At 41.3% G+C, this 27,802-nt stretch overlaps 1 protein-coding gene across 2 annotated transcripts in view; it reads left to right on the top strand.

Annotated features, from left to right (window-relative positions):
• Nucleotides 1-27,802, top strand: part of PCSK2 (proprotein convertase subtilisin/kexin type 2) — a 102,239-nt gene that overhangs the window by 22,937 nt on the left and 51,500 nt on the right. For both annotated transcript variants that reach the window (XM_040059104.2, XM_040059102.2), the window contains one exon: nt 27,176-27,289. In XM_040059104.2, coding sequence (XP_039915038.1) covers nt 27,176-27,289 — 114 coding nt within the window. The remainder of the gene's footprint in view (nt 1-27,175; nt 27,290-27,802) is intronic.

Here is a 27,802-nt window from a genome sequence, read left to right as displayed (position 1 = left end):
GATAATTGCTTTAGCAGAAATGTCTCAGACCAAAAGGTCAGCCATTAGGCTTTTTTGGGCTTGAAAGACTTCATTTAAGGGGCTGCTGTACTTTGCCCTGGAGCTGCAGGCAAGAAAGTAGCCCTTGCCATGACCCATGGACAGACAGATAGCTGTGAGGAGGTGACAGCAAGGATAAGAGCCCTGGGTGGAATAAAGCTGTGAGGAGCCAGAGTAATATGGGTCCAGGCATCAGTGCAAAAGTGAAGGGAGGAGAAGTGGGACAGGCTGGAAGGAAAGCCCAGAGTCAGTGAGGAGGTTGAGTGATCTAGGTAGGGAGGAGCCCATGAGCTGAGTGGGACACGGAGGGGCGTGTGTTGACTGGAGGGACTGGAAACCAGGTATCCACATTGACATCAGAGTATGTGGCTTCCCAAGTGCAGGTCACAACACAATCTCAGAGCAAGGGGACCTTTAGAGGTCGTTTTTAATAATGAGGGCCAGTGGTATGTTTGAGCAATGTGACTGCCTTGGAAGAATGGATCAGAAATATGGAGATACTTCATACTGCCTTGTTGTTTGTTAGTACAGTAGAGGAAGGGTTGGCAACGGAGTCATCTCCTGCTCCACCACAGCTAAAAGAAAACAAAACCATGGGATTTGCATCTGTAGTGAGCTGATGCCAGGAGCCTGCCAATGCACTCTGTCACTCCCCTGTCCACCGGGACTGGAAAAAGAAAAATATAATGAAGAGTTCATGGGCTGAGATAAGGACTGGGAGAGATCACTCATCAGATAGCATCATGGGCAAAACAGGCTGTAGTTAGAGATATGAATTGAATTCGTGACACTAACAAAATCAGAGCAGGATAATGAGAAGTGAAATGAACTGTTAAAAATACCTTCTCCCCACCTCTCCCTCCTTTCCAGCTTTTCCTCCTACTCCAGTGGCACAAGGAGACAGGGAATGGGGTTATGGTCAGTTCATTACAAGTGGTTTCTTCCCTTGCTCAGGGAGAGGGGTTGTTCCCCTGCGCCGCTGTGGGGACCCTCCCGCAGGAGACAGCTCTTCACAAACTCCCAGCATGAGTCCATCTCATGAGCAGCAGTCCTCCCAAATCCACTGCAGTGTGGGTCACTCTTCCATGGGGTGCAGTCCTTCAAGGACAGGCTGCTCTGGCATGGGTTCCTCTATCCAGGGGCCTCCCACGGGGTCACAGCCTCCTCTCAGGCATCCACCTGCTCTGGCAGGGTCTCCTCCATGGGCTGCAGGTGGCTTTCTGCATCCCCATGGATCCCCATGGGCTGCAGGGCACAGCTGCTTCACTGTGGTCTTCACCACAGGCTGCAGAGGAATCCCAGCTCCAGTGCCTGGAGCACCTCCTGCCCCTCCTTCTGCACTCACCTTGGTGTCTGCAGAGTTGTTCCACCCCACTCTTCTCTGGCAATTACAACTGCACAACAACTTCTTTATTCTTTCATCTTAAATGTGTTACCACAGAGGCTTTCCCACCATTTCTAATTGTCCCAGGCTTGCCAGTGGCAATTCTGTCTTTGGAGCTGCCAGGAATTGTCTCTGCCAGACATGGTGGAAGCTTCTGGCAGCTCCTTGCAGAAGCCACCCCTGCAGCCCCACTGCTACCAAAACCAGGCCATTCAAATCCAATACAGCTTCATTGTTACTTTCAAAGCTGACTTACCTTCTGGACTCCTGTATTATAAATATAGCTGTGGCCTTATTATATAAACATTTTGAAAAGCGGCCACATAAATAAAAGGAAAGAAAAAGACGCGTGGTCATTTTGTTACCTTTCCGAACAATGCTTCTGTATTTTTTGCTGTTGATGGATATTTTCTGTTAGTAAATAGTCTTCCACTGAGGGAGAAGGGTTGAAACACAGTTTGTTCTCTTGAAGATTATTTTGGGTTTTTTTCAAGTTTAAGATAAAACCATTTTCCTCCCACACAGTCTCTCTTGTCAGACAGCTGCCAAGATTAATCCTGCTCAGGAAAGAAGCTATAATGTACAGAGAAGAGCTGAGTCCCATTACTGATATCTCTATGCTAGTGGATCTGTGTTGCTATTGGGAGAATAAATGTGTATGTGTGGAGGGAGGAATGGTTAAATGAAAATCTTCCACTAAAAGTGAGTTTAGCACTTAGATTATGACTTCTTTGGAAAGAAATGTCCCAGTAATTGCAGTTGTTGCATTTCAGGAAGGGATTAGAGAAGGAGACTTGGTTGTGCTGGTCAAGGAGTCTGAGGAAGGTGGATGCAGATCTTCTTCCAGGAATAGTTAACCAGGTGCCCATGGTTAACAGTACTCCTTAACTGCTTGTTTGATGGGACAAGGAGAAAAAGGGGGCTGCTAATGCAGAGGATCTAAGCTTTTAACAGAATAAATCAAAAATCTTTCATCCTCTTCCTCACCTGAGATCCTTTATGTGCCCCCTTAATGTGACTGGCTTATTTATGGTCGGACCCTTGCAAACTGTGAAGGCAGAAGTGCCCTCTGCCCCCTCAGGCAGGGGTTCTCCAGTGCTGCCAGAGCTTAATATTTCATCCATGGTTCATCTTTAACAGGGAAAAAGAAGGATGGGTGGCAGTTTGGGAAGAAGAAGCACAGCAGTCCTTAGCAATGGCAGTGCAATATAAGTCAATCTTCAGGGCCTTTTCCAGCAGCATTAATGACAGGTTTGAGCTGGGCTAAAGGTGGAGCCTTTGGTCTTACTCTCTTAGGAGTCAGCACAGATCTTTCCCTTTGCAAAAATGAAAATCTTCCTGATAAGCTCGGGAAACCCAGTTTTTCCTCAGTTCTCCCTAGTTCTCCAGCCAGTGTGGAGTGCAGTGATCTGGGAATGCAAGGGCTGTGAGCCATCAGAGCTTTTCTTTGTTCAGATCTTTGTATTTGCTGTGGAGATGTATCTTGTTTCTCCAGCCTTCTGTTACTGGAGGCAAATAGTTTTCTGTTCCTGGAGAGAAGCAATTATTAATATTTTTATTAATATAATTAACAATTATTAATATTTTTAATGGCAATTTTTGCCATTTTTCCTCCTGCTTCACGCCCCACATCTTGATTTCTCAGATTCCTGACCAGTGCTAGTGACTTTGATTCCCTGGGAAGTTTCTGATAAAAGCTTGGAAGGTATCCCAAGATGCTTGCTCCGTCTGAGAAGAAAGCAGGTTTGCTTCTGAAAGCCTAGGGGCAGCAGGAGGAGACAGGGCCATCATCTGACCAGTTCCCTGTTGTAATCCTGCTGTTGACACTGTGGGCAGAGGGAAAAAAGGGCACTGTTTTTGTGCAGTTCGCCACAGCAGTGAGCACAGATTGATACAAAATTATCAGCCTCTGTGGAGCTAAATGTTATATAAATGAATGTAGTGCCCAAGACTTGCCATCCCCTCTCAAATCTTAGATGGAAGCTTCAGGTTCATCACCCAGCTCTCTGCTGTGCAGGGAGTGGGGTGTGTGTGTGTTACAACAGAGAGATGGGAGAATGGCAGGACAAAAAGCCCTTCATGTTTTTGTCTCTCTTATGTAAATAAATGTATGCTTCAGAGGTTGACAGACTTCCCAGTAAAATCTATTTAGCATTTTGCTGTAATGTCTGTTGTCACGGGGCTGGCATTCTGGTAGGATTATGTTCAGGAATTTGGAGCTGCCATAATTTTATGAGACTACAGGGCAGCATTACACCTGCATCGGTGTTATCTTTTTGATGTGAAATGGAATGTTAGGTAGTAAAAGCTCTGCTTAAGTATCTGTAATAAATATTGAACAGCCAATGAAAACTCATGAGGGGAAATGTCTTCTTTCCAATGCTGAAAAAAACCCTCCGTAACCACCCTCAAACCTATACACTATTCATTGAAGCTCCACTGTGAACAAGTACTGAAGAAATTTTTGTCTCAGTCATCCTGATGAAATGAGCCATGTTGTGCAGAAAACAGGCAGTGACTTCCATGTTTGGATTTCCTGGGTTATCATTTCTGGTGTAAGTTGTCTTATGCTTTATCCAGTGTGTTTGAGGAAGAGGTTTCCAAGAGTCTGTGCCAGTTCACAGACAGAGACCTCTTCTGGCACTGTTAGCTTTTCCAGTAAATACCATCTTGAACTGCATTTATTTTGCTTTCCCTACGCAGCTCAGGGCTGTTTTTGAAGATTCTGTGTTTCTAATTCATAATGAAGCCAGCTGGCCAGCATTGTAAGAAAAAAAAAAAAGACAATTTTCTTGAAGGAACTTTAATCATCTCTATGTCATCTGGTAATTGATCTTGTGTGTATCTTATTGCTGAGAAAATTTAATCCTTAAATGGGCATTTTTCTTTTATGATAATTGGACCCTTTGCAGATGTTGGCAGGTGGTTATTGAAATACACAGGTTTATGATTGTTATGGGAGAACACAAGAAGGAAGAAGCAGCAGAGATTACAGCACAGTGTTAAAAAAAAAAATAGGTCAGACACAGAATCAGTTTCTGGGAAGACAGAATTCAACTTGCACTTCCAACAGGGAAAGAGAAAGGGTCATACAGGCAGCAGGGCAGCGAAAAGTAATTGCAGGAAATATGCTGCATATGTTGTATGAGCTGTGCCATTCCAAACAAGAAATCATCAGGGCTGCAAAGGGGAGATTTAAGTGTCTGTTGAGTGAGGAAAAAGGTTTTCCCTCTACTCTTGCCCTTCTTGCTGCTATAAGTAAGAGGGTACTCCTGTGCCTCGGGAATGCAGGGGATAAATTAGTCTTTACATCCTGAAATAGTTTCTGTGATAATTCCAAAAGAAATGTATCAGAAATTTGGTCAGGTATCAAGTTTCGTCTGTGACTGTGCTATATACATAGCATGGTTGTTGTCCCTGCAGACAGTGATTGCTGAGTTCGCTGTTGAAAACTGAATCTGAGGGAGTCCTATTTTTGTTGTCCTTGGCCTTTGTAGACTCTGTTCCTGCCCAGCAAGGGTTGTTGGATTTAACTGCTCATGGAAAGCCCTGTCCAGCTATGTTTTGTGTAGTTGACCAGTGGGGCTTCCAGCTGTAAAGCACCGAGCTGCTCTTTAATTCAGATACCACAATTACTGTATGATCAGTTTCTGTCGTCAGAGGAAGGACTCTCCGATAATAAAAATAACGAGGCCTAGAGTTATTCAGATACTTGAGCTGTCACACAGATTGACGTGGAAGTCCTCTTCACTGCAGTGTGAGGGTGTTGAGCATATGCTGAAGAATCTCAGCTTCTAAGTTTAAATACCTCAGATTTGATGTGGCATCGCTGGCTCATCTTTGGACTGCTTACGTGTATTGCATTTGTGATGTGCAATACTGTTCTAAAGTAAAATATCACAACACCGTTGAGTATGGAATATTAAATGTTTCAAACAGGTTGCTACTGGAGAAAATTATGTCCAGCACAATGTAAAAGCTGATCTTAATTAATGTATTATTTCTATTTGTAACTAGAAAGATGGAGGGAAAAACCCCAATCCATCAACATTAATGAATGGTGGAAATCTTTTATATCTATTTTGTATGAAAAAGCACCATTAGCCGCACACAAAATAACAGACTACCAAAATTACATCAAATTCAGAGCGTCTTATGAAAATACTGTGTAACTGAGATTACAGGGTAAGCTAGAAGTGTTTCTATTAGAAAAAAAATATAAATGAATGTACTGCAGTATAATAGAGTGAAAGGCAAAGGCAGCACTGTGCAGATTAATGTGGAATTTTCCAAAAATAAAAGCAATTATGTGCTGCTGTCCTGGTGCCACTAGGATCTGGGGAGTCTGCATGGCTGGTGGTTTAAAGACAAGGTTAGACAGCAGCCACGGCTGAGTTGGATGTGTCTGATTTCTCTCTGTGGCTCTGGAGTGGTTCAGTGAAGCTGCTTCTAGTCACATATCGCATAATTTTCTGGTTGCTGGACACGATACTTGAGGTGAGGCAATAGAATGAGAGTTTATCTCTCAGAACCACTTCTAACCATGAGGAAGTTCAGTACTTTTACAAAACCCTGTTGTGATAGCTGGCCACATTCAGCCTCGGTTCTCCTGCCTGTAAATTGCTGAATGTGCATTAGTTAAGTTTCTGCTTTATTGTTGATGTCTTTTCTCCTGGCTGCAGTGTCACTCCACTGTCTTCCTCTGCCTTTTCCGGTTTCCTCTTGTTTCCTGCCTGATGCAGAGAGTCTCTGTTTCGTAGAGCAGGCCTTGCTTTTGTCCTTTGTGCAAGTTCCAGCCTTGGATCTTCAGAGAGGTCTGTTAAATGTTACGGTACAAGCAGTGGCAGTGGTGAGGAGATGTGGTTTTGGGGTTTTTTAGTAGGATGTAGAGAAGAATGGACAGGGTGAGCCAGTGGCTTTGCATTAACATGGAACCCACTGTGATGCAGAATTTTGGTTTGGTTTAGGACAAGATTGGTTTGGTCTTGAAAAAGGAATGCAGTGCTTTGATAATGCTGAGCTAACGGTCACTGAAGGTTGTGAGCGTCTCAGCCTTCACTGGATCCAGGAATCCATAAGGAGACTGTTGGTGCTTGATGAGTGCAAAATATGTGGGGATTCAAAAATGACCAAGTCACCAACATTGGAGCTGTGACAGAATTCAGACTGCCGTGTGCAACTCTGTCTTCAAGGCTGGCTTCACTTGCAGTTTAGGAAATGTGTGTATTCAGCTGTACTTCCCTTTCTCCTGTACAAGTAAATTGTATTTTAAGAAATTGTCCTCAGGAGCAAGGCAACAAACATTTTGGGCTCTGTTTTCTTTTGGGCAAATCTCTAAGCCTGATAGAAAATATGGAGACTGGAAAATTGCCTTTCAAAAGATTTTAAATATATTGTTCAACATGCGACTTCGGAAGATCATGGAATTAGTATAATATTGTATCTGATAGTATATGGTAGCCAGACTGTGAGATGGTAGGTCTAGAATGAAGCCAAATAGATTTGTAAGTTTATTTCTATTCTTTCTTGATGTCAGAAAATCAGCTGTGAAAACAGCTGATGGGGTTTCTTGTGTGTACAGTTAAATGACCAGAACCATTTAATGTAGATGACATTGGCGGTAAATAAAAGGCAGTGCAACTGAGAGTGTACAGTTAAATCAATCACAATGTAAGACTAGAATATGTTTTAGTGTAGTCTTTTGGGGCGTCTAAGCGTGGTGTACTGGTGCTTGTGTCACAGGGGTGTGACTTTAAAAACCCCACCCCCTTTCTCCTATGAGACTTAAGTTAAAAGAATCACTTTAATGGCATATGCTACTGTATCACACAATAAATGTATTATGTAGTGCTTCCACTCTTGCCATTTAATGTGCTTTTTACTGTTTGTATGCATGATGTGCTCCATGAATACAAAAATGGGTTTTACAAAGGTCACTGAAAGTTGATTGCAGTATTTGGAGATACAATGGAAATAAATGAAAGGTTTAGATCGAAATTATTTCTAAGCAGTTTGCTGCAGTAGTTATTTGATGCTGCATTGGAATATGGCTTTTCCAGCCTCTAACAGCTGAAAATAGCCAGTAGTAATTAAAATGCTAATACATATGTCATGGGTTGGTGAAGTTGAATAAATGCTTCTTGGCCTTGGGAACTTCTATACTGAAGCAGAGAACAGGCCTGGGTAGAAAAAAGCACCATGGAAAGACTAAGAAATATTAAACATCTCTATGGTACATATTTTCCCTAATTATTTGTATAGTATCAATTCCATACCATTATAAGTGGCCTCTCTTAAATATTACGATTTTGCTTATGAAGAGTGATATGTGAATGACCACATTTCTGTGAAAATGCAGCTTTGTGTTTTACGTTGCAAGCTATCCACCCTCTGAGTGCTGAAAAGAAATACACTCTTGTTATGGGTACAGATTTAATATGTCATCAGTGTAAATCGTCTGTCTTCATGCTTTTTACCTTACTTGATTCTGAGCATTATTTCATGCAGAGGAATACATGGTAAGGGACCCTCGAGCTTTGCAGACGTGAAGTCTTCACAGAAGAACCAGAATTGCCAGATCCGATTATTATTGTTATGCCCCTGGTCTCACAGCAATGTCACTGAGCTGATTACTGCCAGGCTCCAGGTTATGTAACACTGCAGTGTTATGGTCAGCATTAATACCTGGTGCTCTTCTTCCTTGCCAGCTTTTCACACTCCTATTCCTTTTCTTTGGAGGGGGTACAGATAAACTGGACATGTCCGCATTGAGAACCTGAAAAATAAAATAAGCCACCGGGGTGAGGAGATGCCCTGTGTTTCATCCCGGAGTCTGGGGCTGAGGGATTGATTACATTTGTTCCCATCTAACTTGGCTTTGTCATCCAGCAAATATGATAAACTCAGTGCTGAGCCCATCATCCGCGTTTGGCTGTTGCGTTCCCTGGCACTCAGCCAGCCTTGCCCTGCAGAGCTTTTGGATTGCTTTTGTTCTCCCTGTGGTTCCACCAAAGTCAGGGAGGCACATGCTATTATGTCTGGAGGCATTTTCTCCCAGCCAAACAAGGAGTTTGAGGAGCTGTTGACTGCAGCTACCTCATGCTTTGGAAAAACCACAGCGTAGTCTGTGACTGCACAGAGACTTAAAATTCCTCTCTAAACCTTGTAAGTACCACTTTAGCTACTCTTTTCTTTTTTTTTTTTTTTTTTTTTCAACTCTAAACAAGCTGAACTCGTGTTCTAAAACCTTCACTTATCTCCTGGACCTGCTCCCTTGGACCAGCAAGTATCACTGACAGAATTTGGACAAAAATGCTGAATATCTTAGGCCAGGATATACTAATATAATTGTGCAGTGCTTGCTCAGTTTTCACTTCTCAATTTTGATGCTCTCCTGGGAAAACATTCATTGGAATATGTTTTACTTCTTTTGGAACATGAGCTTCTCTTGGAATAAATCCCTTGATTGCTATTGGTTTGTTCATTTTCGGAAAAGAGGAAGGGTAATATCCATTTTAAACTTATTTCCCTGTTTCCAGCTCTAATCATGTACATATCTCATGAATTCTCAAGGGTCCTTCCCCAAGTTGTGCAGGGCAAGTTATAAGGAAAACTTATGAATTTTTTTCCTTTGGACAGTCAAATAATTATAATTACTGTTTTCCCAATGAAAAAAATATCTTTAAGACTTCAACTCATATTGTTGATAGTGAATCACCAGGAAGTAGAATCTGCATTTTCATATTTGAAATACTTCATCAGGAAAAAAATTTAACAAATTATTTTATTTATTAAAAAAAAAAAAAGTAGTTTCATTTTGTTTCAGAGTTTCTGGTTGGAACCTTCTAGATTTTGTTTCATGGTCATTTTTGACTGTTTTCTTCAGTTTTATTATTCTTTCCAAATGAACATCCTAATCCCAGACTTCTGTCAGTCTGACTCCAGTTTCTGGAGTGTGAAAAGTCTGTTTCATGCATATTTCAAAGAAAAACAGCTAGTGGAAGACAAGCCCTAAATGAAGCATCTGATGATCAGCCAAGACTCCTCCAGCCAGCATTCTTTGGTTAACTCACTGCTGGTCTTCTTAATTGGTTCTAGATGGCTAAAAACAAACTTACAGGCAGCAGTGCCACTGTGAGGGACTAGAGCTTCCCACAAACAAACCCAGGGGAGCTCAGCTCACTCTGCCTTTTCTAAAAAGCATCTGAGGAGGCTGAGATTTCATTCAGTCAGAGCAGACTTCACATCTTCTTGAAGCAGTTCTGAGATGATGCAAGCTGAGTGATGCCGTCCCTCAGAGGAGGAAGCACTTTGCTCATAGTCTGCAATTCACTGCAAACTGAAAAAGACCACCAGTTAACTTGAGAAGATGAGATACAACTAGCATCTTTTTTTAGATCCTGGAAGCTTGCTGATGAAAAACCTGGAAAGGGGGTATGGGTGATTGGGTTTGGGTCATTATCCCTAAGGATGAAAACTTTGTATGGAGTGAGCAACTTGCCATAGATTTTTTTTTTATTTTTTTTTTTGTTTTGTTTTGTTTTGTTTTGTTTTTGTTTTTGTTTCATTTCAGAGTTGCCATATGCTATCTCAGTGGAACTTTATATTTTAATGATGAAGTGTTTTTCACTTTCAAGTGCCAGCAAAGTTAGGAAGAAAGTTTAAATGTGTGAAAGAACTGCAAATTCCAGATTGAGATGGAAAGGTATGAAAAAGAACATTGCCTTTAGGAGTCTGAATCGATCTAATGTCTGTTGGTGTCCTGCCATTCATGGTGGAATACTGAACATTTTTGCATAGAGAGACAATGTATTTCTTTAAGGACAGCTGTTTACATGAAAATGTTGTTTGTCAGAAAAATCAACTCAGCATGGTTTTCTTATTAACACTGCACTTGAGAAGTGTGTGCAAGGTGAATTACCTACTTGACTTGCAAACAATGAATAATTCAGTGTGAGCCAGAAAGTCGAATGAATCTTCCCAAATACTTTCTGTCTGCCTAGAAAATAGACAAAAGTGAGAAAAGGACTGCTTTGGTGATTTAATACTTAACAGCTCTCCCACTGAAATGATCTGTCCATCTGAAATGATTTGTGATCTTTTATGATATTTAATGAAATAATATTTAAGTACAGGTTTCAAATACGGAGTATGCGTATTTCGCAAATGCTGGAAATAAATGTGGGAGGAAGAGGACGTTAAATTTCCCAAAAGGTCATACAGCAAAGCAGAGCAAAAGTAGGAGTAGATCTGAGATGCCTAATCGACTGTCTGGAAGGGAAAAAAAAAAGAAAAAAAAAGAAAAAAAGAAAAAAAAAAAAAAAGAGAGAGAGAGAAGTTGGATTACAGCCATTTATATAGTCTTTACAACACCTGGGCAATAAGAAAACTGAGATGAGAACAGTGGGAGAAAAATGAAACCCAAGAGATTAGAGCAGATCCTCTGAAGCCCAAAAGACTTAGACAAAGGACAGTAACCTTAAACTGTAATTAGTTCTCTAGCGTTTCCACAGGCATGATCTGGAGCCACAGGAGAAATGACTGTGCTAGAGGCTATCTAAGCATAAAATAACAACACAATTGCATGGAGTAATTTATCCTTAGGTTTATTGCAGTATTAGTGGTCCTGCCTCTGTTCCTGTCCTTGCTTCCCCGTGGCTCATTCCAGCTTTCCCCAGGTGTTTCCTTGTCCTGTGTAAAAACAGCAGCAGATGGAGAAAACCTCTCTAGCGTTAACAAAGATTTGAGGGAGCAGACTTCATGCTCAGGAGACTTTAACCTAAACAGCATTTTTTAATTCACTATTTTCATTCTTTGCTGTCCAGTGAACAGCTTGCTTTTTTGCATAAGCTATGCACAAGTTATTTGACTGAATGTGTTTTAGTTCACGTGTCTAAAATATACAGGTACAATGTTTCCCAGAAGGTGAAATCCAAGAGCCCCTTGCCTTTATATTTTCAGGTGAAAAGCAGCAGAAATTTGGGGAGCTGTGTGTCTTTTGCTACCTCAGACCTGCATTCACCTATAACTACTGACCCCAAACTTGTGACGATTGGCTGGGAAGGGATGGTTTCTCAGACAGATGTATCAGTGATTTCTTAGCAATTAGAGTTAACGTGGGTGTTGCAGGTTTTTATTAGAATATTTGCCTATGGAAATTGGAGGTCTCCTGGATCTCAGCATGTAGGAAGCTGTTACCTAGCTCCTTGCAGTCTTCCTGCCCCAACTGCCAGGAGCAGCATCAGGACCAGGAATCTTCTAAGGTCTTATCCCACACTGCAGCACTGCCTCCAGGCCCAGGTTTTGTTGTCTGTGAGTGCATTACACTCTGATGGAGATGGAAAATGAAATGATAAATAGTTTTTGTCCCTTTTGTGTAGTGATTTGAAACCTTTTTTAATATGTTTTGCTTGATTAAAGCAGTAGCTGCCTGCCTGGCCTGACTAGGGGAGCTAATGATTTTGATGAAAGACACAATGAATAATTTGCTTGAGATTTATATGGGGGTTTTTTTTGCCAGATCCTGAGTTAAATTGAGAGGAAACATATGAGGGGGAAATAGGAGAGAATTTTTTCAGTCCTGCCTTTATTTTTTTTCTTGTGAAGATTGACAACAGATAAGGTGTTTTTTTTTCTTTTCAGCCCTATTTTACGTAAGGACCTCAGGTAAGATTTCTGAGCAATAAAGTAGCTTTCAAGGACTGTGTTTTCATGAGATCTCAAGGAAAAAAGACAAACAAAATAACCATCTGCTTCTTTCATTCTTGGCCAAGCCATGACCTCAGTTACACGCTCATGCAAGGTATGAGCTGATGCTTTCAGCTTCTCTTAATGTTGCCTGCTTTGGGAATTAATAAAAAGGGAAGAAAAATTGCCCTGGACAGTTTTCATTACCTGTCAGGACCTGTGAAGTTTGAGTTCAACTGGAGGGAGGTTTTGAACAGTGTTTTTCCTTAGAGGGATGGTGTTAAAAACAAGAGACAGATGTTTCTCCAGTTTGCAGCAGTGAAAATCTGATGTAATCTCACTGAAATGAATGCAGTGTATTTACCCTTGGACAAGAGGAGGTGGAACCTGGGTCTTTGCACTTCTGGAGAACTGAATCTTTGCCAAGAAGCTAATACCAAATGTACACTGTTGTTCCACTGTAGAGGTTCACCTGATTATTTTTTGCTGTTGGTGTTCCTGAGTTTAAATATTCCTGCCTCCTCCATCCTGGCTGCTTGTTCCTCTGACACCATTCTCACTTTCGTTGTTGTTGTTGCAGTGCCAGCTTTGCAGTGGTGTTAGGATAGGGAATGTGATTGTATTTAAAAAAAGTTCTTTCTAAGCTAGAATATTACCGAAATCTCATTGACAGGAAAGTGAGGAATGATGAGGGGCCCTACTCAGGAGAGACGAAGGAAATTTTCAGTCCTTTTCACAGACCCCAGAGGTTTTTTCTGTTTTGTTTTTTTGGGGAGTTTTTTTGGTTTTTTTTTTCCAGGTTTCTCTGTTTTGCAGAACACTACTGTTACCCTCAGTATCATAAAATGATATTTTGAGCCAAGACTTGGGCAGTTCCATCCCTTATATAATTCTGCTGTACCTTTGGTGCCACTTTGCTGTTTATCATTTTTCTTTGGTGAAGGTCATTTGTACATACAGCTCACCTTGCCCTTCAAGGAAAGGCCCAGGACAAAGGATGTCATCTCTGATGTCATTGCATTAATGACAACTTGCCATGTCTATGATTCTGTCATTTAGCACTGGATATTTTATTTCTTCAGGCCCAAGACATGTGGGGCTTTATATCCTGGTGCAAGTCTAGGTATCTCTTGAAATTGCCATGAAGTGAATCCTTCTGCTGTAGCAGTTTATTTTCCCAAATCTCCCTTTTGTTGCTCTGGGAAGATACTTCTCGAGTGCTTGACATAACACAAATTAATTCTGGCTTTTTAGAAATATGAAGAGCTCCTAAATGGGCGTGCAGCAGGCACTGTTAGTATTAGTCAGAGACTCATCACTTCTCATATGAAAGAAACACATTTACATGAGGGAAGCTTTTCTGTTAAATTTTTTACTCTGTGGAAACCATAACATGAATTTGGTCTCAAAGTCTGGACACAGTAATTTCCATAGATTTTGCATGCACATTTTGGATTGCCTGCAGTGGGAATCCCAAGCAAATTATTTTTCTTCCATGATCTGCTAAACATTTGTCTCAGTGAAAACAAACTAGGAAGAGAAAGAAGTATGAGATGAAGACAGCAGTTTATAGGAGTCTGTGGAAATCTTCAGTGGTAGACTAAACCCTAAATGTGCTTTTGCTTTTCTCAATCCACTGAGGTATCTCCTTTCAATAAGCATGAATAGAGAAGTCCCGATTAATATTAATGCAAGCTATGTATGTGCACTGGGAGCAAAATATACCCTGAAGTCTAATTATTTTATGCTAATAACTGAACTGAAAAGATAATTCCTCATTCCTGGCCAAAAAAGCAACAATGGTTCAAAGAATTTTCAGCAGGATGACCATTTAATCACTTCATTTAAACCAGTCTCTGCTCTGACCCAGTGGGAACTAGGAAAAATTCTGGTACCAAAATCCCTGCACATGCAACTGCAATTAATAATGAGCTTTGTATTCTTCAGGAACCATTTTTCATTGCTGTAGGCAGTGGATAAATAGAGGGGCTTGTGACAGCTCCAAACCACTTGGATGACCCGGTCCCTTGAAATCAAGGCAGAAGCCCCATTGCATGTTAAGATTTTTGAAAAAAAATTAATTGTGCAGATACGCTTTAGGAGGGGGGTTGGCCTGTGGGACAGGCTGCTGGAAAACATGGGGAAGGATGTAAAAACTTCTCTGCTAAAGTGGGTGTTGAGAAAACCTGTGAAGATTATTCAGACCACACTTCTGTGGCTTAGTATCAAAGAATGGTGTGGGATGGTAGAGACCTTAAAGACCATCTAGTTCCAACCCCCTTGCCAGGCAGGGACACCTTCCAGAAGACCAGGTTGCTCAAAACCCCATCCAGCTTGGCTTTGGACACTTCCAAGGATGGGGATGCCTCGTACTGCCCTGTGTCTGTGTTGTGTCACTGAGGAGAGTTTCCTCTGGGATAAACTCTGAGCATATTAATACCCATCTCAGTTTCACGGGTTTTTCCTTCTCTGTTATGCATGGCTAGCTCTGTGTGTCTCTCCCTGCATTGTTGACCTCACCACTGCACTGTGTCAGCTCTCCTGCCCACAGTTTCATACGGGATGTGATCCCTTTGCCAAATCACTCACCATCTGGTGCCTCTCTTGTCAAGGAAGGAACTGTAGGCTTTTGCTGGGGGGAGAGGGGTTCAACACGCTGCTCAAACTGAGCACTGGAAAGCTCAGGAGTTCAGGTGCAGAATGGTGTTGTTCTGCTGTTAGAACCCTGGGCACTGAGAATTTCAGGCTTTCTGTGCTGACAGGCACTGACCCCCAAGAAAATACTGCATTTGACCTGAGGCCTTGTAGAAGGTTTCCAAAATTGAATGATAGCACCAGGATTATGCGTGTGTAGTTTGAATAGAAGTGTGTAATATCAAATGGTGGAAAACTTAAGAGTTTAAGGTTTTAGAATATAGTAATATATATAATGCAAGATGGAGGTTTTAGGGTGGTGGCTACTTCTTCTCTTTCACCCTCTTCTTCATGAGTCTGGGTGGTATTTTGTAATTGGATAGAAAAATCCGCATTGCAGACCATGGGTGGTTGGTTACTGGATTAAAAGTAAAAATAATTTAGGTGTCATTTCTTAATTGGACAATTTATCCTTAAAAGGCCTTGTAAAGAGAGATGGGGGCCATTTTTTACTTTGTTAGCTAGAAGTGCTGTAGAACTCATAGTTTGTGAGACTGTCATATAGATAAGAATTAATAAACATCTGAGTCCGAACACGAAACACCCTCTCGAGCATTTAATCCCAACTCTGGCAGAAAAGAAGATAAAAAGCAACATTCTGCCAATTGATGGCAGCCAGATTCTGGGATGAGGCAGGAAAAGTGCCCTGATATGGATATCCCAGCCTTGGTGCTGGGCACCAGCAAGCTCTGCAACTGCACTCTGCAGGGTCCGAGGCTGGAACCGAAAGACAACATTTGACAAAGATGGGACTCTGATGTACAAGTCTTGACAAGGGTCAAGCACAATCCTCTGCAAGTATCAAAACAAGAACTAGTTTGGTTAAAGGCCAGAACAGTAGGACTCTGGCTGGTTCTTTCCTTTTTGTAAGCTCACCTCTTGTCATTTTTTTCCTACGTTTCCTCTTATTATGGAAATTGCTCTCTAGAAATGGTTCTGTGTTGATGCTTTCTGTGTGGCAGATGGCCTGTCCCTGGCAGCTATACTCTACTAACCCAGTGCTCTACAGCAGTGATGCATAAGCCTCTGCTGATTTTATTAATGTGGTTTGTGATGGGGATCCATGAACCTCTGAATCTAGGCACTGAAAAAAGTGCAATTGCAACCTGCACAGCTCAATCAATATAAATCATCAGTAGCTCCCTACTGGGCTGGGAAAGGCACGGGTGAGAGCAAGCTCCCATGTCTTTTCTGTCCCGTGTTTTGTGGTAATAAAGTAGCTGCGAACAACTGCGCTGCTTTTGGTTGCATGAGCAGATACGTGAATGCCAGCAGCAGCATTAATTGCAGTTTTCCTCTCTGTCAAAAGACTGACTGGCTTCTGTTTTGTGTCTGGCTTCTAGTTATGAAATTTCCTCGGAGAAGACATTGTGCAGCCTCTGTGCTATCGGCTAGACAGCGCTTAAGGAAAGTCAGTGGTTTGCAATTCTTTATCTCATTTCCACTGCAGTAGCAACAGAGCTCTGAGGGTGTTACAAATGGTCAAGAAAGGCTCACTAGTATATCACTACCACTCATGTGAACATTGACTTCGAAGTATTACAGGTTTGAAATACTAGAATGAGCTTAGACTTCATTGGCAATTGTTGCTGTATCACTCCGGGCAGGCAGCTTTGAAAAAATAGCCTTTGTTCTTTATTAAAGCTAAATGGATCTTCTGCAGTTGTCGTTACCACCTGGCTGGGAGGTGTTGACAGCAGTGGGCCATAATCCTTCCTCAGCAAGCTGTCAGCATGGTGCAGTGAGGACCTGAGTCAGAGCAGGGACTGCAGGAGCTGCTGGAGGAGGGGTGTGTGGCTGGCTGTGGTGTCCTTCTGTCCATGCACACATGCTCCTTTCATGGTAGCCAAACGCCTCTTCTCAGCTTCAGGCTGCATGGTTTGCTGGCAGAGCAGGAAAAGCCGGGAAAGGAAAAAATTGTATCGAGCAATGACACTGCAGAAGAGGTTACAAAGGAGAAGAATTGCCTTCTGCAGGGCACTCTGAGGGTTGCAGCCAGGAGAACTCAATCAAAAGGCACTTGGTGTGCTTTCTGAAACCGGTTTTGAGAAGGCTTGGATTCTGCATGGTGGAGCCAACCTTTACTTCACTGTCACCTCCTGACTGCAGGTTTGAGGACCCACAGCTAGTTTAAAATAATTCTTTTAATTCAGACTTCCTTAAATTAATGAAGATCAGGTTGATTTTCAGCTCAGTTTATGCACTGCATGTTGGACAGCATCACTGACACTAGTGTGCCTTCCCTCGCCGCCCCAGGCTGTGATACCATTTTTATTCTGGGAAACTGCTCTTCAGCTGAGATTCTGGCAACAATTTTGTGTGAAAGTATTTCACTACCTCTGGATCCAGTGGGGCCCAACTGCTCAGAAGGAGCTGCAGAAGCTGAAGTAAACTTTTACTCCAAGCTCCACCAACAGGTCCTGCCCACGGTTACCGTGACTGAATGCTGTCATTTGGTTTGGGGGTCAGCTATATAAAAACGTCTGGGTTTTTGACTCAGAAGCAGTTTAGAAATGGAGTACAGGCAAAGAGCAGAATAAATGACGCAAAGGACAGGGCAACAGGCAGCTCTTCGATGAGTGGGACATTCGGGCGGATTTCCCGTAACATGGAAACAAGGGAAATCTCTGCCAGTAATGCTGTGGGAGAAAATGCGTATTATAATTTTCCAAGCAGATGGTTCAAGGTGAGTGATGAGCTATTTAGATGAAATTTGAGTGGGAAGGAGGCTGTGGAGAATGAAGTGGAAGTATGATGAGTTATAGCAAAGGTCAGAAGCTGGCTTTTAAGTGCAGAATCACTTTGGAGACCAGGGGGGTCTATTTTCAGCATGTGCTACAGACTTAGTTCAAGATTTCATCCTGCTGACTCTATTTCCCTAAGCTTTACCTCCACAGGTGTATTGCAAAGGCTTTCTAATCTGTCCACATGGAATACACTGAAACTTAATGTCTGAAAAGCAAATTTGTATCTCTACAAAAGAAATACATGAAGTTAGAGGTGAGGCTGCTACAAGTGGTGCTTTGTGACTCCAAATGTGTTTGGGCATTAGCACAAGTGTTCACACGTTTACAAGAAGTCTCTTCTGTGTTAGGGTGACTCAAGGGGACATTTCAACAAAAAGAATAGCTTTACCTTTTAGTTGAGTCTTTCCATACAAACCAAATTCAGCAGATTTTTCTCCAAGCGGTATTTTCTCCCAGTCCTCACATATCTGAAGACTTGCTTTGTGAAATGAATTAACTTAAAATCAACAGAGTTAGAGAAATCTTTAGCCTGTGAGCACTCCTGTTCTCTTGGGATGTATCAGATATTCATGGCTTGTGTGGAAGCAGCTAGTGTACTAAAGGAATCACTAAAAAGGAGGTTATATTAAGGTGGATTGTGTAGTACATATCTCCTTATAGGACCAGAGAGCTGTGAAGGAGAAGGGAAGTTCATTGCTGGATGACTGCCCAGGGGTATAAGAAATGGTGCAAAGTTACAAGTGAGAAAATAATTAAATTAGAATATTCAGCATCATGAGCATCTCTCTTTGTATTGCACAGATACAGCCAAAAGATTTGCAATCTTAAATGTGATCTGGGCCTGATTTAAACTAAAACCCTTTTTATACCACAGAGAGGGTGCAAATAGAACTTAGACCTACTCTGGTTATCACCTCAAAGATTGATGGTGTTCTTTGTAATAAGTAAAAATCACTCCACAAAAGGACTTTTACTGGTGAGGAAGAAGAAGGCAGGTTTGGTTTTTTTCCCCAAATATAATGTTGTAAGAAGGTCATATCTGCAATACTTGGCAAAGGAATGTAAGATAAAGTTTCTGCAAGTCACAGTTTTCGTAATTTCGCTGCTAGGTAGGATCTGCAGTTGATAATGACCTATATACACAAGGCCCAATTTTCTTTTCTGTCACTGGGCATGCTGTTTATACCCACACTGAGGGGTCATTATTCTGATTGATTTGCAAAGGCTGATCATTTCTTTGACCTATGTAACTGGTGAGACAGCAAAGTGCAAGATTTACCCATAAGCTGCTGATAAAGTGTCCCTGTGGTTTGCAGTCTCTGAAAATCTACTGGAAAGATTAATGTATAGTTACAGCCCAACTCCAGGGAATTTTTTTCTTACAGGGATGTTTGAGTTTGTAACTGAAGTGTCTCTCCTGCTATCTTGCAAGAAGACATTGAAGAAAATACAATTTACTTTATCTTTTTTGGTATTATGCAGAATAAGAAGTGGCTTTTCATTCCTTTGGAAACTTCTTAAGATTTCAGAAATGCTCTTGCTCTCGTTCTGGCTCATCTAAGCAGTGGGAAAAAAAAAAAAAATAGAAACGGATTTCTGATAATAGCCAGCACTTGTGATAGTGTAGATCCTAATAGGCCCCTCCTGGCAAACTGAAGAGAAAGTAGAGGTGTGAACCAGTTGGCTTGTTTTTGAGGCAGTGCACAGAATATCAATATATGCAGGGCTTTTTCCTCTCTCAGTGTTTCCCCTTAATAAATTCTATCCTGGGGCAAAAAAAAAAAAAAAAAAAAAAAATCTTGCCAAAGAGGGCATGATCCCATGAAAATTTCTGTTTTACCAAATTGGCATTTTCCATTGTAAACCATGCATGCTCTGCATTGATTTTACATTGCAGCTTGACCAGCTCACTTGCATTTCAAAGTAAAAGCTAGAGGAGCTATTGATTGCTTAGCTGAGCAGGTTGAATATGATCTGCAGTCTCCTCTTACACATTGATTCCTTGTCTCTTTACTCTCTGCTTCCTGAATGTCACTGAACTGTGAGAGGCCTGCTAAATGGACAAAAATATTGATTTCCTCTCCCCCTCTTTTATTTTCAAAAGCTCCTTATTTACCAAGAACTGAACTAATATCAGGAAAAGAAAAGGTCACAAAAAAAGGCAGAAAGAAGGTAGTTTTTGTGTATTTTTTAAAAAACATATGAACTTGGTTGAAATTGGAGTCCTTAAAGTTGTGTTTTCATCAAGAAAGGTTATTTGCTTGTCTGAAACCTTTGAACTCAGGCTGTTCAGCTTCATATTATACTATTGTCCAATTGATGATGAACTTCTGGGGTGGTTTCCTAAATGGCTGTGCCTCTAGTGTTATGATTTTCTGTGACTTTTGTAGAGAAGTTAACAAGCAGTCCCAGCTATGCCAGGTTTTAATATGGAATGCAATCAGTAAGTCTCTTGTTAGAGTTTATTGTAGAGTTTTGTAAGGTTTATTGTACAGTGTTTTGTTCCTGTTTTGCTCATCCACAAGTGTGACATTTTGAAAAAACAAGTTTAGAGAAAAAGATCAAGGAATGCAAGCTGGAGACAGGTAAAAATGGGAAGACGTGCCAAGAGGTATCACTGGGGACATCCTGAGAGTTCAGAGATTTTTAGTATCTGCTGATGATCTGTGCAAGCTTAGATGTGTTTGGCCAGGCAAATGGGGCTGGTTACAGAAAGGGTAAAACTAGAACTGGTCCAGAACATCCAAGTGTAATAATAAAAAAACCCAGCATGTCCTTGATAGCCAGTGACGTTGTTTCAACTAATAAGAAAACAGAAAAGTAAAGGTAGAGGGATGGTTAAAAACAATGCAAAAGATCTATTTTACACTAAATGTAACTTTTCCTAGAAGTCCAAGCAATTCTCATGCTGTCTCTGCATGTCATTACGAAAATAACCATTTAAAAACACATAAACCAAGAGTGAAACAAGTATTTTATGGAAAGAGATGAATTTTTCCTTTAATGAAATCTTTTAAATTAAAAAAAATTAAATTCTTCATCAGTCCTTTGCTTAGAAGTGGTGGGGAAGGTTGTGTCGATAAACTTCCAAGGTTCTAAGGATTTGTGCTCTAACACAGGGTTTATGCTGTAACAGCTGCTACATCTTTGCTATAGGGTAAGTCTCTGTACAAAACATTCCTCAGGGATTAATGGGTACAGCTAGAAGAGACACTTGGAGAAGTTGTTATCAATAATCCTCCAGAAACACCTATGTTTAGCAACAGGGACTAGTTGCTAGGTATGTAGAGATCCATGAGAGCCTTTGAAAGTCATTAGTTTGCTTGAGAGGAGCAGTTCTCATTTTATTAGTAAGAATTGGATGGTCAGTGACACTCACAAGCCCCCTGATGTCTGTGCTTGTGCTTTCTGGGCTGCAAAATAGGCTCAGAAAGTTTGAAATCAAGCAGATGGATCCAACTCTGTCACAACAAAGGGCATCAATTTTCTGCATTGCTGTGTGTGACGGGTTGACCCTGGTCAGATGCCAGGTTCCTGCCAAAGCTGCTCTCTCACTCCTCTGCAGAGCTGGACAGGGGAGAGAGAATACACTGAGGGAGGGTTCATGTGTTGAGATAAGGACTGGGAGAGATCACTCATCAAACATCGCAGGCAAAACAGGCTGTAATTGGAGATACAAACTGCATTTATTACACTAAGAGAATCAGAGCAGGATTATGAAAAGTAACTGGGGTTATGGCCATTTCATCACCTGTGGTTTCTTCTATTGCTCAAGGAGAGTTGTTACCCTTCTTCAAAAATACAGGCTACCAGTTTCCACTTCTAACTTCACCTTCAGGAACAGACCTGTATTGACCCTGAGGCTTTAGAGCAAAAATAACCCTTACTTCCTTTGACACTGCTGTGTGTTCATTGTTTGTTTTTTGGTGGTGTTTTTTTGTTTGTTGGTTTTGGTTTTGGTTTTGTGGTTTTTTTTTTTTTTTATCCCCCAACATGCCTTTTTAATGTCATCAGTTGGGAATGCCTTCTTCCTCTGGAATTTGATTCAAATTCTCCTGTTTTGAAGTTCTTGGTATTTGAGGTTCAAGTTGTGGGTGCTGTTCCACTTTTGCACACCCACTGGTATAATTTAGTAAATCTGTCATTCATGCTCAATATAACAAAGTAATTTAACCGCAGGATCTCATCAGTGCAATTAACCCTGTTCCTTTAAAATGAGGAGCTGATTGTCTTGGCATTCATGGGAGCAGAGAGTGCAGTAGAGTGCTGCAAGTTCCTGGCCCTTCCAGAGCAGTACTGCAGTCAATTGATTATTTTGTTAATTGGTTTTGCATCCAGTATCCTGCTGCTTTAGTATCATCCAAGTGACTTTATGCACCATGCATAAGTACAAGTATTGTAAAAATCAATACCTGAAACCTTTCTTTCCTTGTAAAGATCTTAGGATCCATGGGCTGCCTTTGAGACATGACCTTTATTCTGCTTGCAACACAGCTAGTAACTTTTTCATAATTTATTCCTATGCTAATAAAGTAGACGCTCAGATTCTGATACTCAAACTTGTATCCTGATGAAAAAGGAATAAATTATTTAAGAATGAAATAAACAAAAGGCTGTTATTGTAGATAAATAAGCCTAATTTTGAGATGGTAAAATTCATGCTATTTTTGTAATAAAATCTTGTTGTTTCACTAGGTTCTAATAAATACCATACTTCACAGGCTTGAATCATTTAGTGACTGTTATCAAAAGCCTGAGTCCTGCGAATGATGCTTTTTCTGCTTCAGTTAGAGAAACAAGGATTTAAAAGCTGGTATGAGGTTGCATTGTGGGCTGGATTGAGGGCTGGGTTCCAGATCTGAATGTCACACAAGCAGATGGGATTATGGATGTCACAAGATGAGAGTGTTTTCCTGTACTTTTCTGCTGTTGCAGACATGTTCTCTCACGTGTGTTTTTGAAACTTTGATGCTGTACTTAATGCCTCTGTATTACTGATGTCTGGGGCAGGCCTACTCTTCTTTCAGAAGAAAACCATGAAATAGAAGCAGAATCAGATGCAGTCCCTCTCCTGATCTAGACTAAATATGAAAGCAGAAACTTCCTTCTTGGGAAAAAAAAAAAAAAAAAAAGGCATTTTTCTAATGTAGGTACGCAGTTGGGAAGAAGACAAAGATTTTGCTGAGCCAGCAGCCCTAAATGGGCAGTTTTCCCTCCAGATCACTGGATTTGCATTACTGTTTTCCAAGTCTCTTCTCTGGGGATCTTTCTTTCTGCACTATGTGGATGTTGCTTGTTCTTGGGCTCATTGCTTTCTGAACACATCTTTGTGAGGAGAAAGGCAAATTCTTACTTCGTGCTGGTTAAGATCACAAGGCAACTGACTGAGGCAGTTCATGGGAAAAGCTACCAAGACCTTTCCCAAAAATTTCAACTTTTTTTTTTTTTTTTTTTTTTTTTTTAATACAAATGCCTAATTTTTTCCAGATTCAATTGCATAACTTACTGTCATTTGCAAATATGAGGAAACCCCCTTTGTTTTTGTGGTGAAAAAAGAGGTCCCGGAATTTCTGAATTTCTGAGACTGATCTGTCTGTGGATGGTGACCTCCCGAATGCCCTTTCTCCAGGTGAAACATTCAGAAAACAGCCTGCAGAGTGATTTCAGTTCAGTGAAGGTTATGCCTCTTTGAGGGGTATATTTCCTTGTCTTGGGAAATTACAATGTTATACAAAAAATACATTATGATGTATTGTGAAGATGGAACAAATCAGAAAAACGAGATGATACTGAAGAGGGAAAAGAGCCTGTGCTATTTCTGCAAATTGCTCTCCCTCTTCCTCCCTGTTGGCTTAAATGATAAGTCAGGGCTCCCCAGCATTGCTTTTTAATTAGTAGAAATCCTTTAATTCAGTGCCTTAATGCAGGCAGGTCCTGCAGAGCCAGCAAGCTTACGTGGGAGCACAAACACCTGAAATCATTTTTTCTCTGGCATCCCTCTGAATGAGGCTTGTCCTCTGTTCCTAATTATGTTCTGTGGTGACAGCTTGGGGTTTGCAGTGGCAAGCGGAGAGGCAGGGGTGAGAATGGGGAAGGGGGAGGCAGAGTGACAGGTGATTGCTCTGTCTCCATGGCATCACTGAGCTTTATCTTAGAGCTGTCAAACGCTGTGCTTATGCCTTTCTTTACTGTGTACAGCAGCCTGGTGCCACAAAATACACCTTGTATGCGTCCTGCTTAGTCACTGTCCTCTTACCAGGTTATTTCATGTTAGGTTTTTTCAGTCCACTTTTAATGAACTCGCGCGAGTACTGCGAACACACGTATAAATGAAAGCACCAGTTCAGTATTTACCATTTGGTGCCCTTAGTTAAGGAGTTAAAATTCATACAAGTATGACACCTTTGTTTAGAAACCTTTGACACTGCCTTTTCAGGCTGTGCTGTGCCCCATCCTGCTCATTGTGAATTGGTATTAGGTTTTTGGGGTTATAATGAAACAATATAGCTGTGAGGAAAACAGCTTTTAGCCCACATCAGTTAGACCCCAGTTTCATCTCTGTCTTAAGACACCTCACTGAGCACTGTGTTTTATGCTCATGCTTTAATTAACTGAGACAGAAAGATGCCTCCAAGAGTGATTCAACTGTCCTAAGATCTGATTGAACCTTGGGATGAATTTCTCCTCTGTTGATTTTGACTGACACTATATATATAAAGTTGCTATGACACAGCAGGGTAACTCATATAACTTGTATGTATGCCTTTTTAATCTCAAATGCCAAAGTCACGCATGTAGAAGTGGTTCTCTGAGTTACTAGATTTATTTAATAACCGTGGATTATTTTCAAGAGCACACCTAAGTGAATGTTAGGGGTCTTATTTAAATGTTAGGGGTCTTACTGCCTTCTTGCTGCACCTAAACATGTACTTAATGGTTTTAAGCATTCTTTTTTGATCAAGAAGGCTAGATTTTTTTTTTTTTTTTTTTTACAATTGAATGTTGGTACTCTTCAAGCTATCTTGTTTCCAGGTGTTTTGTACTGAAGAGTACAAAATGAGTGTTCCAAAGTTGACAGCACCTTTTGGAAGGTCTGTGAATATCTTAGTACGTGTTAAAACTCCAGTTAAAACCACTGAGTGGTCTCCTTTAGGAATGATCTTTTACATGGCTACAAGTAAGGTGATTATGGTCTGACATGTGAAATTCCTGCCTCCGAAGATATTTGCATGTTTAACTTTTCTGATATTCCACAGTGCTTCCTTAAATGTCTTGTGGATTTGCGGTGCATAAAGAAAAGTGTTGCTAAAACCCTGTGACAACTTGTGTTTTATAACCTGTATTTTCCTATCCTATACTTCAGCCAGTGTGGTCAGTTTACTGGCCTTTTTGCCATATAGATTTTCTTGCCAGTATATGTATTTATCACTTATTTATTGCAAGGGTAATGCAAAAGTAGATCGCTTTACAAGACATTTTTGAGAGCCTCAGAAGTATGATGAAAGCTCACAACACCAGGTTTTTTTCCTCCCAGAAAATTTCTTTGGCAGTGTCCCATCCCGCTGTAAAAAGAGGAGTCGGGGGGATTCGTTTTGATAGATTTCTCGGATGAAAAAAAGCGCAAATGCAGTGATTTTATATCTGAGGACTTTTTTGATAAAGTAAGTGTTCCTACCAAAGGGGGATAGAAAAGGGAGCAGAGAGGGGAGAAGGCAGGACAGGTGCGGACAGGGAAGCAAGCCAGGGAAGAAGTGGTACTGCAGAGAATAAAGGGGAGGGAGGGAGGGAGGGTGTGAGAAACGATGCTCACTTTTAAAATTTTGAAGGTTTATTAAACCTTAACAAATTCAACAAAGGACTGAATAAGGCAAAGGGACGGCATCGCTGAGAGTGCATGACTTGCCCGCCATGTGGTCGCCTACAAAACGGCTGCTCCGCCTTTTATACCCTGGTGTTGCATCAGGCAATCCTGGCCCCTCCCAAAGTCTGCCAGTCAACTCTTCTTTGCTCTTTATTGGTGGTGGCTGCTTTCTTGCAACTTGATTGCAGCTCAGGTGTTGCCATGCCGCTCCCCTCAGCAGCAACCTTTCCCCCATTATACACCTTCTCTCCCCATGTCTCAGACAACCCAGGCTGTCCAGTTACAACAAAAGCAGAGCAGGGGAAAGGGGTCTATGGGGAGAACATTAGAGGACATCTAAACGACAAACCACAATAGCATACCTGTACATCAGTAAAACTTCTCTTAACGTACATGCAAGGTTCATCCCTTAACTGCGAGAGCCAATCGTCCCGTTACTCATCTATAGCAGAGGGGGCCAAGCTAACCCTCCAGGTGAGCCCCCGCTCCCTGCAAGAAAAAAAAAAAAAAGGCCCCAGTAATGTTGCAAGCTATTATGATAAAAGCTTTAACTGCTTTTATTTGCTACAGCTCTTCCCATAGCTCAATTTCCAGAGCATTTTCCTGGGCATTCGGGGCTCTGCTCTGCTAGGAAGTGGGGGTCGCTTGCAGCCTGATCATGGTGATGCCTTGGGAAGGCTGACGTGAAACAGAGACTGGACAGAGCTAGAGAATAAAGTAGAGTTTTATTGAAAGGCCTTTAGGGTACACCTTGGGCAGGATAAGAGCCTGGCCAGGGCAACACCCAAGGTGGACTAAAAAATGGTCACAAAATGGACAGCCAGTCACGAGGTTTCACACTTTTATAAGTTTTGGTCCATTTGTGTATTGGGGTTTAATTGTCCAATGACAGCTTCAGGTTGTGAGGTCTCATCCTTCTTGTTCATCCCTTCAGCCACTGTTGTTTGTGCTTTTGGGCCTGAAAGTTGTCTTTGGTGTCCAGCAGGAAAAGGATTTGTTTTGTCTCCCTACTCTGTGAAGAGAGCTTACCAGCATCCAATATAAGGCTCAGAACAACACCCCTAGGCAGCAAAGAGTCTGAAAAATATGAAAGCTAAAACTTAAGGCATCAGTGGAAGCTCCTCTCCCCTGATCAGCTGGCAGGCAAAGTCTCCCTGGGGACAGGGCTGCCAGCACATGTACAGCCCCTATAGGAATCCTTCACCTTATGTATAATGTTGAGTTGAGGCATAAATAATCAGATTGGTCCCTCTCTGGCAGGAAAGGTTATCTAATGGTCTGATAATACCCTGGGGAAAAATCTGAAGAAGTACAACTGTGGTTGAGATCTGCTTCCTCATTTTGTCAAATGTCTACAGCTTGGAGCTGTGACATATTTGGAATTAGCTAAATAATTTTAGCTTCTATTTCGGTGGCAACAAAAAATAAAACTATGGCAAGAAGACTCATGATAATGATGTGGAGAGGGGCTCATTCTTATGCTGATTGTTTGGTGTCTAAAACATGTTCAAGCTGAGCTTTTCTCCAGAGAGGACACTCTGGGGGAGTCTCTTCCCCTCGCAGCTGTTGCAGTAGTCGTGGAGTTTTCTACCTCTTTGTGAATTCTGACTGCAATCAGTCCCTGGTTTAGAGGTTGCAAATGAATGACACAAACACAAAGAATGTGTTTTCATAACCCTTATCTCTCATGAAAACAAGTCTCAAAGAAGCTTTTTATGTGTGTCAAGAATGCTGAGCTAATGGTGTAAAAATTAACCCTTCCAGGTGAGGAAAGCTGTGCAGCAGGAGGGATTCATCAGAAGGAAACGAGGATATAGAGACATCAATGACATTGACATCAACATGAACGATCCTTTATTTACAAAGCAGTGGTACCTGGTAAGTTTTGAGAGAAAAATCACAGCAATCATAACTAAATAATTGTCATTCAAGCCATTCTGTGCAGTTCCACTGTTTCACAACAGCTTTTTCCAAATGCAGGACTTGGGAATGGATCCAAGGCTCTGTTGTGTTGCTTTTAATTGTACCCCTTTTATATTGGGAAGATCCAGCACATTTCAAGAGATAAATTTAATTTCAGTCAATGGAAGGATCCTTAGAAGGCTTGAAAGAGAACTGTACTGATTGTCCTGTGGGCATTACTGGGGTGCTGATGTGACCCGTAGAACTGCATATGAATCATGTCTTTGAGTTGTTGCCGGGTAAAATATTGTTATGGAATTATAACAAAATATTGTAATGTATTTGCTAGTAAAAGTTAAAGCTTTTCGTATGGAAATTTGAATATAGTTTCATTTGTCAAAAACAGAACAGCTGAAAACTGATGAATTTCTGCTTAAAGCTAATGTCAAAGGAAATTCATATTTTGCTAAATTGTTTCAGTTTTTCTGT

Source organism: Hirundo rustica, chromosome 3 (assembly GCF_015227805.2).
Source record: "Hirundo rustica isolate bHirRus1 chromosome 3, bHirRus1.pri.v3, whole genome shotgun sequence".
Classification (NCBI taxonomy): Eukaryota; Metazoa; Chordata; class Aves; order Passeriformes; family Hirundinidae; genus Hirundo; species Hirundo rustica.
Note: the sequence above shows the minus strand (reverse complement) of the source record. Positions and strands in the feature narration are given on the sequence as shown.